Here is a 16,102-nt window from a genome sequence, read left to right as displayed (position 1 = left end):
CTGCCTGCCTCTCTGCCTACTTGTGATCTGTCTGTCAAATAAATAAATAAAATCTTAAAAAAAAAAAAAAAAGAAGTACTAATATTTTTTTGGTTTCCTGAAGGATTTTCCCAAGGGCTTTATCTATATAAGCCGTGCTAAGATCTTATCTGTAACAGACAATAGAGATCATATTATCTATGTTTAAGCAATGTTTCGCTGTTAGGAGAAGGGCCTGGTCGTCTGGAGTACGAACGAAGGCAGAGGCGAGAGCGGGTGATCTGAGTAGCTCTGTGGTCCTGGTGGTGACAGCAGGAGGGAATTCCTTCCCGGTGCTGCCAGACCCTCAGAAAGACCGAGCAGGCTCCTCAGATGAGAGTGAATGACAGGATACTGGCAGAGAGAAAATGGCATAAAATGGTTCTTTTGCAAGACAGGAAATGGAAATGATATCCCTGGACCTTGGTAAGGTCATAAAGCTGCCGTCTGAGATTCCCATTCCTTCACTTGAAGTGAAACCAGTCCGCTGGCCAGAGTCATTTTCAGCAGCCGCCTGCACCGGTTTGCTCAGAGGTGTGGCAAAGGCAGACGAGTGGCTTTAAGCAAAGTTGGGGTTTTGTCAGTGCGTTTGATAGAGAAGCTAAGAGGTGATGGGTATTTTCCTGCTGTACATTTGGAAGTGATTTTTTTTTTTCCTCTAATACTATAGCCTTCTTCCCAATCTTGTTTTTCCTCCTTAATAGAACTTTCTCCCCTTTTGTGTTCTCAGGGATGTTTGTCTTCCATTTTTTCAGGGGGCAAGGAAACAGCTGAAATGCTGTCAAACCAAAGTGTCCACAATTGAGAAGGATTTTGTTGACATGCAAGACCATTGTCATTTGCCTCTTTTTAATTGGAATTAAGCACTTAGCAAAGGCTTACCGTCAGATCGTAATGGCTCTTGAGGTTTCGTGCCTTTTGAGCACTAGGCTCACCAGCTTAACAGTAAACTAACAAAAAGGAGTAAGATTTGAGGAGGAAACGTAGCCTCCAGAGTAAAGACAAAAAGAGGAACCAAACATGGCAAAGGAACAAACAGCTTTGCTGGCTCGATTCAGCCAAGCAGGCAGGAGATCCTGACATTGCTGGAGAAGAAGGTCCAGGTTGGGCTCAAGAGCCACATCCACACACCTAACACTGAACTCACCAAAGCCACGCAGAGGTGATGGAAAATGTTGCGTTCAGTTGATGGATTTATTAAAGCCCCCTGTACTTACGCATCACTGTGTGCATTCGGGCAAATCATTTGTTTTCTTATAAGGTGCAGATCATGCTAATGTGTGCTCCTAACCACTTCGTTTTGGAATTCAATGGAATCATGCATGGATATTCACTTTATAAACCCAAGAGCAAGAATGCATGAGTGCATGGCTGCCTCTATAGGACCACTTTTTATGAGTACTCAAATATTAGTATATTAGGGACAAAAAAATTTTTTTTATTTTATTTTAATTTTAAAGGTTTTACTTATTTATTTATTTATTTGTCAAAGAGAGAGCGAGAGAGTGCACAAGCAGGCAGAGTGGCAGACAGAGGCAAAAAGAGCAGCAGGCTCCCTTTGGAGGAAGGAGCCCAGTGTAGGACTTGATCCCAGTACCCTGGGATAATGACCTGAGCTGAAGGCAGCTGCTTAACTGACTGAGCTACCCAGGCATCCCAATTATTTTTATTTTAAATGAAACAGCGTACCCTTAAATATTATTATTTTACATGAATTGGACTTTGGGACACGGAAGGCCTTTTTACTAAAGATCTTTTAATAAATACTTACCTGCTTTGCCTACAAGCTCAGCCCTAGTCTTAAAAGTCTTATAACCTGAAATCAAAATAGAAAAAGAATACAAACTTAATGGAAAGTTGAAGATGAATGGTTAGAATGACTTTAAATTTTCCCAAGGTATAGTCTGTAGTTCTGAAAAGTTCATTTTTAAAGTGTCTTTCACAGTTGCTATACATTAATGCAATTGTTGTGTTGAAAGTTTTTCTAGATACCTATAGGCATGCTTTATGGAGAAGAAATATTAGTCCTTACCTTTGGTAAATTAATAATAAAATGTTTTAATTCACAGATTGAGAGTCTTTAATCAGTTAGAAGATGAATTGAATTCTCATGAGCATGAACTATGTTGGCTAAAAGACAAAGCTAAACAAATTGCCCAGAAAGATGTAGCCTTTGCATCTGAAGTCGATAAGGAGGTAAACCGCTTAGAGGTTACCTGGGCTGATACCAAAAAACTAATTCATGAAAAGTAAGTAAAAAAAAAAAAATGGCTTTTTTTTTTTTTTAAACTTTCTATCTTGTGGCACTGGGCTGTTCTCTGTTGATTTGCATTGGTGTGATCAAGATTTGAATACCTTTTGCCACTTCTGTATTCTGTGTCTCTTTAGTACCATTAGAAAGTTAGTCATGCAGAATTTTGTTGTGGAAGTTGTTGAGATGACAATGACAGGTGTAATTCACCGGGGGAAAGCAGGAGCTGTCAACAGTTATAAGGTGCTAACCAATGAGACTTAAAACTTTTGAGTTTCTTTTTTTGATTTTGTTGTACTTATTTGTCATTAAGGTATGATTTGCATATAGTAAAATTCATCCTGTTTAGTGTATGCCCTTAAACTGTATGAGTTTAATGCACATCTAGTTAATGAGTACACACACATAGTTAATGAGTAACTATTACATCTAGTTAATGAGTACATACACATAGTTAATGAGTACACACATGTAGTTAATGAGTAACTATTACAACTATCAAATCTCATATAATCATTCCACCTCCTGAAAAAACATCATCTCATTGTAGTCAGCCCCTCCCCCGCTCCTAGCCCCTGGCAACCTTTGATAAGTTTTCTGTCTCTGTAGTATTGTCTTTTCGGAATCACATACAAATGGATTTTTTCCAGCTTGTATATTATAAATAAAGCATCTATAAATGTTCAGTTTTTTGTGTATACATAAGTTTTTACTGCATTTGGGTAAACAACTTCTTTTACTCAACACACTAGACATTGTTATGTAGTCAAATTGTATTTATAGTCAAATTGTATTCCATTTAATAGGCATACTGCAGTTTATTCATTCACCAGTTGATAGATATTCGAGTTCTTTCCAGTTTGGATGACGATAAAAAGAAGCACCTATAAACATTCATGTTCCATTTTCCATGTGTACATAGTTTTTATGACACACTGTAGATTATTAATGTGAGCTTCTAAAAATTTAACAATGTTGTAAAAATCTACCCCATGTTATTGAACATTCTCTTAAATTGTGATTCGTTAGAGATTGTACAGTATTCAGTTATAAGAAGGTATCAGAGTTTATTCAATTATTAGCCAATTTTTTTTAACATTTGGGCTATTTCTATTTTTTTCCTCCTATTATAAATATTGGTGTAAGGAGTATAATTTTACATAAATCTTGTGCACATCTTTTTCTTTGGAAAAATTCTTATGTGTGGAATTGCTTGTGCCCACGGACATTTTATGCTTATAAACAGACCATCTTCTTTGTTTGACAGTTTCGGGGGATTCATATTCAATGAAAATTTGTGTCATTGAAAATGGGAAAAAAATCCTCGTGTGTATTTTACTTATTTAGCAGCGGTTTTTTGTTTGTTGGTTTGGTTTGTTTGTTTTGCTTCCCCTTAATATATACCATTATGATGTAGTTAAATAGTGAAAAAATTGAAAAGCAAAAATTTGTTGACATCTACATAAGTTTTAGTTGTCAAGAATATATATTTTTCTTGTCACTGAGGTCACAGATTTTGTTTTAATGTGTGCATTCTTTTCTCTTGGAGAGCAATTTGGATGCTAGAGTTAAGTTGACTTGACGGCACTCTTCATCTCAGTAGGTAGAAATATGGCTTCCTCTTGATTCCAGCATCCATCTGAGAATAAATTTACATAGTTACATATCAGGTCCAGTCATAGGGAACACTTACCTTTCATACATGATAATAAATGATACCTTTTCTTTGATTACTATAGCCAGGGTCAGTGCTGTGGACTTATTGACTTAATGAGGGACTATCAGAACTTGAAGTCGGCTGTATCTAAAGTCCTAGAAAATGCCAGCAATGTGATTGCAACCAGAAATACTATAAAAGATCAGGAAGATCTTCGATGGGCTTTATCCAAGGTAATAATTCAAAATGTATTTATTTTAGTAGACTGCTTAGTAGATCTGATTTTCACATATAATTTTTTTTTTTAGGAATACCGATATCCTAGGATTCTAGCAATCCAAAAAAATGTATAGTTCATTAATATCACTGGTTTCTGCATAAGGTCAACCATGAAGTACATTTCTTAGAGGCAAATGGTATTGAATGACTGACTTATCACTGATTATTTTATTAATTAAGGAAACATTTATGTCCACAGCATGAAACCGTCAAGAACGAAATGTGTAATAAACAGAAAGAATTGGATAATTTTACCAGTAAAGGAAAACAGTTGTTATCCGAGCTGAAAAAAATTCACAGTAGTGATTTCATCTTGGTGAAAACAGACATGGAGAGCACTGTGGACAGATGGCTGGATGTAAGATAATCCACCTGAATTGTATGAACAGTTTACATAGTCACATTTGTCAGTCACTATTTTTTGGGTAAAGGATTATTTAAGGATGTGAATTCCATTTTTAGCTTTTTGAAATTTTTTTTTAAAGATTTTATTTATTTAAGAGAGAGAACCAGCACAATCAGGGGGAGAGGGAGAAGCAGACTCCCAGCTGAGTGGGGCTTGATCCCAGGGGCTTGATCCCAGGACTCTGGGATCATGACCTGAGCCAAAGGCAGACGCTTAACTGAAGGCAGATGCTTAACCGACTGAGCCACCAAGGTGTCCCTCATTTTTAACTTTTAATGCTAATGTGCAAAATTATATTTTGAAGAAAAACAGTATTCACATAAAGTTTAGAATTAATAAAAAAAATGTTGTTTGCTTTATTTTCTTAAAATTTTGTGGCAGATTTTCAGGGGCGCCTGGGTGGCTCAGTCAGTTAAGCATCAGACTCTTGATTTCTGCTCAGGTCATGATCTCAGGGTCCTGTGATCATGGCTGGGTTGGGCTCTGCACTGGGCACGGTAGAGCCTGGTTAAGACTCTCTCTTCCCCACGCCTTCCTCCTCCACCTCTTAAAACAAAACAAAGCAAAACAAAACAAAAACTTAGTGGCAGATTTTCTCAAATTTCACTTGGTAGCTTCAATTACAACAAATTTATAACTCTAAATATTTTTTCCCAAAACTCTAGGATTATGGATAAAAATTAAAGAATAATTTATAAGTATCCTACAGAATATGAAACTATAATGTGTAATAATTTGGGGCTATAAGATTATAATTTTGCATTGAAAAACATGAGACTTGTAGTCTACATCCTTGGGTTTTAGTTCTTGCTCTGTCATTTTCTAGCTATGGGACAGAAGAACAAGTCACTCGATCTCTCTGGAGCTCCACATCTCAAGCCATACATATTTTATGTAGCATCCAGCTCAAAAATCCAGTGATTCGGTTGCCCTCCTGTTAACCTGCGCTCTATTACTGGAGGTTAAGTTACATAAACTGAATTACTAAAGTTAGACATTGATAATTATGCACTGTAATCTAATAATCTGGGGACTGCAGAAAACCTTACCCGCTTCCACTTTTAAAAGAACATTCTTATTACAGGAAGACTATTAAATACTAACGCTTTACTTTAAACCTACAAAGTTGGTTGATATCTTATGTATTTATTTATTCTATAAATATATTCAGGTCTAATTAATGTCCATTTTTATGTTTTTATGTTTCAGCCTTACAAATAAAAAGTGCTTGCCGTGTTACTTTTAAAAATAAACCCAACACTCCCCTTGGTGGGTGTCTGTCCTATACAACTCAACTTCAGAGTATGTTACAGTTGACTCCAATAGACCTGCTCTTAATTTCCCAATTTACAAATGAAAATCAAATGTCTCAGAAATTTGGTCTCTTCTCCCAATGACAGAAACAATTTAGTAGCGGTTAGCATTTGCTTGAGTCAAATGCACTAATTCCCTTACAAATTTTTGTAAAACATCGTTTTCCAGTGAGAATATAATTTTTTGATTAAGGCAGCATCAACATTGTTAGTACTTGGGTGGGGAAAGAAACACCTTAAAGCCCCAGATGAATAATGGTGTGGCTTCTGTTTTCCATCCCAGATGTCAGAGAAAATTGAGGAGAACATGGATAGGCTGAGGGTAAGCCTGACCATTTGGGCTGATGTACTTTCAAGTAAAGAGGAAATTGATGGATGGTCCAATAGTTCCGTTCCACAGTTGGCCGAAAGCATCAGCCACCTGAATAACAGCGTCAGAGCAGAAGAAGTCCTTAAGGAATTTGAGGTAAACTGACTATGTCTACTTTTGTGAGCTGGTGAGCTCATTAACCAGAATATGAGAAAGTTGTATCCTTTTTGTTAAAATTCTTTCTTTCAGAGACACATATGTATGCTACCGAAGTCTTAACTATCTTTGGCTATTTACCTGAGAGTTGAATAGGCAATGGTTAAGACTTATTCCTCCCATTTTTATCACTTCTTAGTTGGGGCTCTGTACTTAAAATATTAGTAGAAAAGTGAAAGTCCATAAAATCTGTATTCTTCCCACTTTCCATTCAGCTAAGACTATTACGCCTTCCTACTGTAAAACCATGTTGAAGTTGTTTGTCATTTAGTAATATTTAGAGGCATTTGGGTTTTTTTTTTTTTTTTTTTTCACTCAAACAAAATGTTTACTGAGTACTTACCATGTGCCAAACACTTAACCTTAGGTGCTAGGTTCTTCTACTTCCTCTTCGGAAATGGGAGAAAACTGGAGACCAGAGTGTGACAGGTTTCCCCAGAAACTGGCCTTTTAAAGTTCTTGTCATCAGGTTATTTTAAACTTTTTATTTCCATTTCTTGCATTCATTTATTTATTCATTCATCAGATTCTTAATAAGCACCTAAAGTATGCCAGGCACTGTGGTAGACCCTGAGAATAACCGGTAAGACAGATAAAGTCCCTGTACTTGTGGCATTTATTTTATTTACATTTGCACTCTGTATGCAAAATGTGCCGTTGTAGTTAGGCTGGGATGAAAAATGAAGTGGATACGAGGAAACGGTGACAGGAGATAACTTGTTTCATAAAGCATATAATCACTACTCTCCACGAGGGCACAGATTAGTCACCACTGCATGCCCGGGTGTTCAGGACTGTGCCCAGCACTCAAATGGAACAAGACAGATACGTGACTGCAAGACACGTATCAAGACAGATTTCAGACTGCAGTCTGAAAAAATGTAGGGGAATCAACTCTATGCCTGCATTATCTACCTTTGATCCAAAAAACTTTCTAGAGATTTTTAAATCAAATGCCTATTTCTTTTTCTTTCTTTTTTTTTTTTTTTTTTAAGATTTTATTACTTATTTGACAGAGAGAGATCACAAGTAGGCAGAGAGGCAGGCAGAGAGAGAGGGGAAAGCAGGCTCCCTGCTGAGCAGAGAGCCCAATGCGGGACTCAATCCCAGGACCATGAGATCATGACCTGAGCCGAAGGCAGAGGCTTAACCTACTGAGCCACCCAGGCACCCCCAAAAGCCTATTTCTAAGGGCAAACAGAAGTCGAGGAAATTAACCAGACTGAAAATGCAATCAGGAGAGGGATACTGCGGTCTCTTAAGTTCTCTTTGATGTTAAATTAACATTACAACTCAGAACAGCAGTACCTGCCAGAATAGGTCCTACCAGCTCTCAAAAGTCAATTATTCAATTTTAAAGACATTTGCAAGCCAGTGTTAAACATAGCCATTATTGAAAATTAACTGACAATTAAATGATATTAAAAATCAAGCTAATAGTTACTTAAAACTTACCATTTTCAATTTCTACTCTACATACAGCTATTATCTAGGCTCTTGAGCTGTAGGTATCCACTTGATCTGCACGGTGGGAATGTAAAGGCTCTGGGGCACAGCAGTGCTTTCCACCCTGTGGGTGGTGACATCATGTGTAGCTCAGAATGCTGGTCAATGCTGCAAGGCAGGGTCTTTTTTTTGGGAGGGGAGGAACTGGTTGGTTAATCGGCACACACTGCCCACCTACTGCTGATCTTTGGGATCCAGAAAGCCAGTGAGCATCAACCCCACATTCACGTCTAGGTTTAGTCACTCACAGAGGTGGGTTTCTTTATGGTACCGACCACCTGTGTGGTACAGCAATCAGTAACACGAGCGGACCGGATTCGGCCCAGGGCCTGACTGTGCATTGCTGCTGCAACTCAAAAATAAAGCATGTACATGTGTATGTGTAAACCTTCAGTTGTTCAGCCGCTCCTGGAGGAAGCCAGGGGCGCCGGCACTTAGTTCATCACATCTCACCGGGTAAGTAAATCACTTTCTGGAATGAGGCTCAAGACCTTTGTTAGTGTCCATCAAGAACCAAAATGCTGTATTTAAGTTGAGAGGGATGCTTTATCAAGTGGTGCTTTGTGGCCCCAAATAAATAATGAAGTTTACAAGCATCTAATTTGTTCAGTAATGATTCTTTGTTCTACTTTTCTTTGTTTTGTGTTAGTGTTGGTGAAATCAATCAATCAATAGCCCCCCCAAAAAAATTTTAAAAAGGTTTTTATTTACAATAAAAATATCTTAAATTTTTATTTGAAACATTTCTGATGTATTACGTATAGCCTACAGTAATGAGGCATTCCTAATGTGTATTTGCTTTGAAATGCTTCCTCAGAAGTGCAATGCTGCCATGGTAGCCAGTGATATTAATGCTAATGTATAAATGACGGTTACTGAAAATCCCCACTGACTCAAGACTTTTTTAGTTAGTGTTTAATTTTTTCCAGGAGCTTCCCCCCGCCGCCCAATAAAGGACAGTGGGAAGAAAGTTCCACACACTCCCTCGTGTTCGAAGTAAAAGTTAATGATGACATTTTTCCACATGCATAAATAATGAGTCCTCAGAAAATCAGAGATTTTTTTTTTTTTTTAACTCTGGCTTGAAGTTGGGTTAACTCTTGGAGTTATTAAGTGCCAAATGTAATATGTCCAGGTTTGCACAAGTTGTGCTTTTTCTCTTTGTCTTTTATTTTGGCAGACTGAAGTTAAAAACAAAGCCTTGAGACTGGAAGAACTTCACTGCAAAGTTAATGATCTTAAAGAATTAACTAAAAATCCAGAAACTCCACCAGATCTTCAGGTAAGTACTCGGGTTTGTAATAAGTACTACATACTAGACTATCTCAAATATAATCTCTAATATAACTGACATATAACAACAATAAATAAATGTTATGTATTATATATAATACCTATGCATATATTCTCATTATTATTATCATCATCATTTTAAGCAATCATGTGGATCTTACCATATAGTGGGTTAAAACATTAACATCTTTAGAACTCCTTGTGCTAGTATTAGTAGCAGATTTCTAAGACAAGTATAATAAGATTAGTTCTCCTTTTCCTTACTAAATTTTGGAAGTATTATCATCCAGCTTGCCTCACGGACCGTTTTCTGTCTGTACCAGAACAGAAAGCACACTTATGAATACTGATATTTTTCTAATTCATTTAGTCGGTGATCGGGTTTGGCAAAATCACTGTTGCAAACCTCATTTGAGGACTCGCGGACGGCACAGACCCACGGGGCGCACGGGGCAGGCAGGCTAGACCCGCTCTGACCAGCAAGCCTGGACTACGTTGGGGGAGCTCTGGGAACGACCAGTGCGGGGGTGCTCTTTGGGCAGCTAGCACCTCAAGCTCCAAGCTTAGTGTCCGCTGCCTTACTTTAAGCCGTGCATTTCTTGCTGCCCTCATGGGTTTTCTCTACCTTTTCCTTCTTCCTGTTGGGCCTTTGTCCTTCACTCCCTCTTGCTAACCCCTGTATCTTGCATGTTTATACATTCTCTCTGACCTGAGACTGTGCATCTGTCACTTAGTATCATCGGTGGATGATACACACACACCAGAATGTTAGAATTTCACTTGAAGCAAGAAGAAGCAAAGGGTGTTAATCATCCAGGAAACGAGAAAGGAGTGCTTGTGCCTGTCGCCTGTGTCATGGATACAAATGGGCAACAGGTGGCCTCTCGCAGAGTAAAGATGGCGGCAGGGTTTGGGGAGAGAGCTACTGTTGTACTGTGACTCTCATAACCCCCTGTCCCTCACACGGACTCAATGAAGAGGTGTTGGGGCACCTGTTCCTTACCTCACAATCAGGAGAAGAGTTTCAGTGGTACCTTCTGGAGAGAATGACGTGCCCCTGCAGCTGGTGGACCCTGGAGTCTCCTCTCTGACTCCCCTGAGAGACTTTATGGGTGAAAGACGGGCTGACTCACTGTTGATGCTTTTGCCAAAAGAATTGATTGTTTTGGGTGGCGTGCATCTTAGAATCATCTGGTATGAATGCCAGAGTGGGCCCCTGGCCCAGAAGTGAATTATCAGAGGAAAGACAAGGAGAAGGCATCGGTGTTGGGTATCTCAGGTTCTCTAGGAAGGCTTTCTGGAGGGGAATGAGTCTCAGCAGCGAGAAGCAGAGCTGCCTACAGGCTGTGGAAGGAGAAACAGGAGAGCACTGCTGGCATGCCGGCAATGCCAGTGGGAGGTCCCTCGAGGTGAAGGGAGTCTCAGAAAACCCCATAATCTAAGGCCTGTGACAGGAGAGAATGTGAAATGTCACCAGGCCTAAGGAGCACAGATAACAGCTCATAATAGTTCTCAAAAATTTCAGAGCCCCTCCCCCACCTCCTGCTGGTCCAGGCCTTTACGGGTCAGAAGCTATAGGACGTGTGGGAATAGAAATAAAGAAAGACAAAGAGGCACTTGGCTCTTTTCTTCATACGGGCTTCCTTTTTGTAGCAGATCTGAGCTGGGGATAAGAAAAAAGCCTTACCTTTAAGTTCAGAGTTTTGATTATTAAATGGGCCTAGATGTTTTAATTGTGGAATTGAAACCATTTTGCAATTTATCATGATTTTATAAGTCCTTTTGTTATCTGCAGGGCCAGAGAAGTCAGGAGCCCTCCCAAAACAAATCTTTTAGGAGGAGAGAAGAAGCAGCCTCACTAAACACATTAAAGTGGGAGGCAGAAATAAAATCGCTTTATGATAAAATCTTGCGGTGGTGTTTGTTCAAAGTAGTGGTTACATCAGGGGATAAAATGTGTGCGTGTTTCCCAGGAAGAAGTAAGAGCAGGGTTTTGGTAACCACCGTGGTAACTGCGTAGGTTGAACTCTGCTTTTGAAAACCGATCTTACGTATTCCTTGGATCTCCACCGAACTGCCGCTCTAGCATCCAGGGTCAACTGCCACTGTTTCCACGTTCCTGTCACTTACAGTGTTTGACCACTTGTACACACTGATTTCCCTTCTTAGAAGAGTTGAATTAGCATCCCAGGTTAGGCTTACGTGCTTTTTACAATCAAGCTGCACACGAACAGATTTCCCACAGAAAGAATGTTCTGGTCTTCACAGATTTTTAATGAAATCTTACTTTATGTTTAGTTTATAGAAGCAGACCTCAGGCAGAAACTGGAGCATGCCAAAGAAATCACTGAAGAAGCCAAAGGAACCTTGAAAGATTTCACTGCTCAGAGTACCCAGGTGGAGAAATGTATTAATGACATGACGAGCTGGCTAGCAAAAGTAGAGGAGTCGCTGATGAACTGTGCCCAGACTAAGACATGGGAAGGGCTGAGAAAAGTAAAGGTGGGTAATCACCTATCATCAAGCCTGCACACCTCCAATGGTAATATTGTTTCTCCTGTTTTGTGGTGACTGGAATAAAAATATAACCTTTGCTCTCAGTTATACCTGTATTAGCAGCAGGCCAACTAATTCACGATGTTGGATACAGCAAGTAAGTTGTGTTTGGAGAAATGGAGGCAGGTAGTAAGAAGTTGAAGATGAATAATCTAGAAATAGAAAGCACGCGTCATTGTAGGACCTGCTCATAAGCTGTGCTTGTTAGTATCTTTTTCAGTAAATGGGTAAAGCCAATAGAAGACTGTTTGAATTTCCATGATTTTTCATATTTGAATGCCAAATAGTTTTTCATTTCTTAATTTTTATTGGTTGGTATGACTGCTTTTATCTAGGGAAGAATATTAAAAAAAAAAAAAAAAGTTGAGAGATAGCATTCTACTTCCATGTCCTCTATCCATAAAGATAATGTTCCTGATCGACTGTCAAGCTTGGGAGTTGAGTGTTCAACATATGTGATCTGTTCTCTTTAGCATTTTTCTTACTGTACTTAAGAATAAGGACATATTTTTTAGAAGTACTGGTACTTTTTTGGTGTGGCTTGTGACCCTGAAACAAAGCCTTACTGGCCCATCAAAAAATGTGAACTTGGGTTGTGACTCCGCTGATAGTTTCTAGTCACCTGACTAAATCCAAGGTTATGGGTTGGCATCTCTGAGAACCTATTCTATTTTCTCGGAATCCTAGACTGTAATCCACATCCTAGTACCTTTCAACAACCATTTGCAGTTGGTCCCAAGGAGAGCTGGGCAAAATTCTGCAAGTCAACAGATCTATCACGAACACTTTAAAAAAAAAGAAAGAAAGAAAAGAAAAGAAAAAAGAAAATCCCACAACAATGTGTACCTTACTAAGTAGATTTCAACAGCATCAGTTTCCAGAAAGTGCCATGGTGGAGTAGAGGGGATATTTCCCTTGAATATCCTTCATGGCTTTCTTCCATTGTGTAGGAGATACAAAAGGAACTTCAAAGTCAGCAAAGCAACATCAGCTCGACCCAAGAAAATCTCAACAGTTTGTGCCGCAAATACCATTCCGTTGAGTTGGAGAGCTTGGGCAGTGCTCTGACGGGACTCATAAAGAACCATGAAGCTGTGAGCCAGTTGTGCTCCAAGACACAGGCCAGCCTGCAGGATTCTCTGGAGAAGCACTTCAGTGGTGAGCTCTGACGGGGCTTAGCATGAATCGTTTGTTTACCAGAAAGAATACAAACCAAATGCTGCCTAGAAACTGCCAGCACTAGTTGGAAAAAACTTTCCAGAAGATCCTTTAAATTCATTTGTGTGTCGAGATTTGAGCACTGTAAGTGCTGTGCTCAGGCTCTCGCCATAAGCTGAGTTCTTCCTGTTTCTCTCCAAGAAAGTAGGAATCCACCATTTTGAGGATTCCAAATTTCATCTGGATTTTCTGCATGTAGCTCAGTTGTGTGGAAAATTACTTCCACTGCTGTGATGAAGTAACACAGTGAACTTGGAAATTAGGAGAGGCCATGAAATAGCAGTAGCCATATAGCTTAGGAAATTGCCAGTCATATGTCCCTGATTGGGCTCTGTGCCTCTGCCGTAATGACAATGCCGAATGATGTTCTAAGTCCGCTGGGCTGGAAGAGGAGATGGCTCCTTCCTTTGCCATAAAAATGGCCCGAGCCTTTCTCCCTTCACTGTCTTCCATATTCATTCAATTATCTTTCTTTACCAAGAGGAAGACAGTGGGAAATCAGGTATTTCAGGAACACAAATTTCTTTCCAGTCTTTCCCCTGAGGTAATTTCTCAGTCCTGCCATGAACAGTCATGTTGTAGTCTATTCTACATTATTTTGATTTTATTTCTGAAATATTTTGTATGGCAAGATGCAGTGAGCTGAAGGGCAGAATTAATTCATTGAGCCTAGAGGCTCATTTAATGTTTTGGATGTATTTCTCATTTTTGTTACCTTTTTTTTTTTTTCCACGTTTGTTACTTTCGAAAGAGTCTATGCAGGAATTCCAAGAGTGGTTTTCTGGAATAAAGGCAGCAGCAAAGGCATCATCTGATCGAACTGGCGATAGCAAAGTTCTAGAGGCAAAGCTCCATGATCTTCAGGTATGGAAGCTGGCAGTGCGCCATCGTCTTCTCTGAGCTACACTCCCGGGCCTTACGGTCAGACCTAAATCATCTCTTTCCACAGATCTTCTTATTTTATTAGAACTTTTCTTCTTCCCTAACAGAACAAGGTTTTTTGAGTCATTAGGAGTTTAGCAATATGAAAAGTAAGTTGAGAGAATAAGTCAGAGTGACAGAATTCTAGATTCTGTTCTTTTCTCTTTTAGCAAATTTAACATGTTTTGGAGTTCATTCAAAACTAAACCTCATTTTAATTTTTCTGGCAGTAAATACATAAATAATTCCATCTATTTCATATCACTATTGTGGAGGAGGTTTGTTTTGTTTTTAAGATCTTTTTTATTTATTTGAGAGAGTGAGAGAGAGAGAGCATGAGCAGTGGAAAAAGCAGGGTTTCTCCTGAGCAGAGAGAGTCAGATGCATGGTCATTCCCAGGGCCCTGGGATCATGACCTGAGCCCAAGTCAAATAGTGAATGGATTTAGCCACCTGGTGCCTCATATTGTGGAAGAGTTTTAAAAAGAAGACATGACTTGAGCTTTTTAATAACCTATAATCCAATTTAGAGCTAGGGCACACTGAAAGCTATAGATAATACAGGTTTTACAGGTTTTATTGACTATGAAAAATATATGAATTCAGGAAGGAAAAAGCCATTGCGAAGTAGAGTTCAGAAGTGATTGACTCAACTTGAGTTTGGGACAACTTTTCCAAGTAGCTCATCTGAACAAAACACTGAGTTAAGTATTATTTAAAAACCTTTTTTTTAGGGGCACCTGGGTGGCTCAGTTGGTTAAGCATCTGCCTTTGGCTCAGGTTATGGTCCTGGAGTCCTGGGATCGAGCCCCGCATCAGTCTCCTTGCTCAGCGGGAAGCCTGCCTCTCCCTCTGCCTGATAAATACATAAATAAAATATTTTACAATAAAATAAAATAAAATAAATAACTGTTTTAAATGAATGAGGAATATGAGGATCTTTGCAGCCTAATCAGTGAGGACAGTTATGTAGGTAACTCCTGAAAAGCCAGAGTAGCAAGATCATTATAAAAAGGAAGTTGGTTTTCCAGGAGGCATGGTGAATTGAAATGTGCAGTTGTCCCCTTTAAGCTTGTGTCCACGCATGTGATCTTTCAAGGAAGAGGTGCACATCAAGAAAAAAAGGGACCTGAGGGGAGGACTTTGTGTGCAAAGTGGACCAGAAGACGGCTTCTCACTATACTTCTCACTACAAGCAGCTCTGTAGTGAGAAGGTATCACGTGAACCTGTGAAGAAGTAGAACCTGGGTTGGGCTGGGACAGTGAGAGTAGGTAGAGGCTGAGAGCAAGGCCTGGATGAGGACAACCTCCTTTACAGGCTAGCCTTGTCACAGCTTATTCTTCAGTGGTTCCAGTCCTGGCTGGCATCGTCTTCGGTCATGAGCCTTGAGTCTACCTAGTTGTACCTTCTCACTCTGGCCTAAAAACTTTCTGTCTTCAGGCTCTGAGCTTTTCTATCTCAACTCAGAATTGTGGTCAGTGCTCACATGCTCCAGGGTCCTTGAATAACAGCAAATATTTTCTATTACCTTTATTTCTTGAAACAGAACATTCTGGACTCGATCAGTGACGGACAGAGCAAGCTTGATGCTGTGACTCAAGAAGGACAAACTTTGTACGCACACGTGTCTAAACAAATTGTCAGCAGCATTCAGGAGCAAATTACAAAGGCTAATGAGGAATTCCAGGCATTTCTGAAGCAATGTCTGAGGGACAAGCAGGCTCTTCAAGACTGTGCTTTAGAACTTGGGAGGTAGGTTGTTTTGATAATATCATCGCGTACAGAATACGTTTTCAAAGACTTTGAGACAAGAGCCACTGTAAATAAACAAATAATGTTGGAGAGTACAGGTTCATACTAGGATAACACTTAATTGCTTGAACTTTGATGGGCTTTATTTTCTACATAGAAAAAGTAAGGAACTATATTCACTAGTTATTGTAAATGGCCTACATGCATGTGTTTTTGTCTATTTGATTAAATTGACAAAATTAAATTAAATTAAATTAAATTTAAATTAAAACTAAAAGTCTGAGAGGCTTGACACACAGGTTTTAGATTATCCAAGTCCTTTCTTTGCTTCCACTTTTTTTTTTTTTTTGAAGATTTTATTTATTAGAGAGAGACTGCAAGAGAGGGAACCCCAGCAAGAGGACTG

At 39.2% G+C, this 16,102-nt stretch overlaps 1 protein-coding gene across 13 annotated transcripts in view; it reads left to right on the top strand.

Annotated features, from left to right (window-relative positions):
• SYNE1 (spectrin repeat containing nuclear envelope protein 1) overlaps positions 1–16,102 on the top strand; it is a 464,771-nt gene that overhangs the window by 202,772 nt on the left and 245,897 nt on the right. For all 13 annotated transcript variants that reach the window (XM_059401283.1, XM_059401282.1, XM_059401288.1 and 10 more), the window contains 9 exons: positions 2,088–2,267; positions 4,009–4,159; positions 4,405–4,563; positions 6,208–6,390; positions 9,137–9,238; positions 11,548–11,751; positions 12,756–12,963; positions 13,775–13,887; positions 15,491–15,696. In XM_059401283.1, the coding sequence (XP_059257266.1) occupies positions 2,088–2,267; positions 4,009–4,159; positions 4,405–4,563; positions 6,208–6,390; positions 9,137–9,238; positions 11,548–11,751; positions 12,756–12,963; positions 13,775–13,887; positions 15,491–15,696 (1,506 nt within the window). The remainder of the gene's footprint in view (positions 1–2,087; positions 2,268–4,008; positions 4,160–4,404; positions 4,564–6,207; positions 6,391–9,136; positions 9,239–11,547; positions 11,752–12,755; positions 12,964–13,774; positions 13,888–15,490; positions 15,697–16,102) is intronic.

The sequence above is a fragment of the Mustela nigripes genome, chromosome 5, assembly GCF_022355385.1.
Source record: "Mustela nigripes isolate SB6536 chromosome 5, MUSNIG.SB6536, whole genome shotgun sequence".
Taxonomy (NCBI): domain Eukaryota; kingdom Metazoa; phylum Chordata; class Mammalia; order Carnivora; family Mustelidae; genus Mustela; species Mustela nigripes.
Note: the sequence above shows the minus strand (reverse complement) of the source record. Positions and strands in the feature narration are given on the sequence as shown.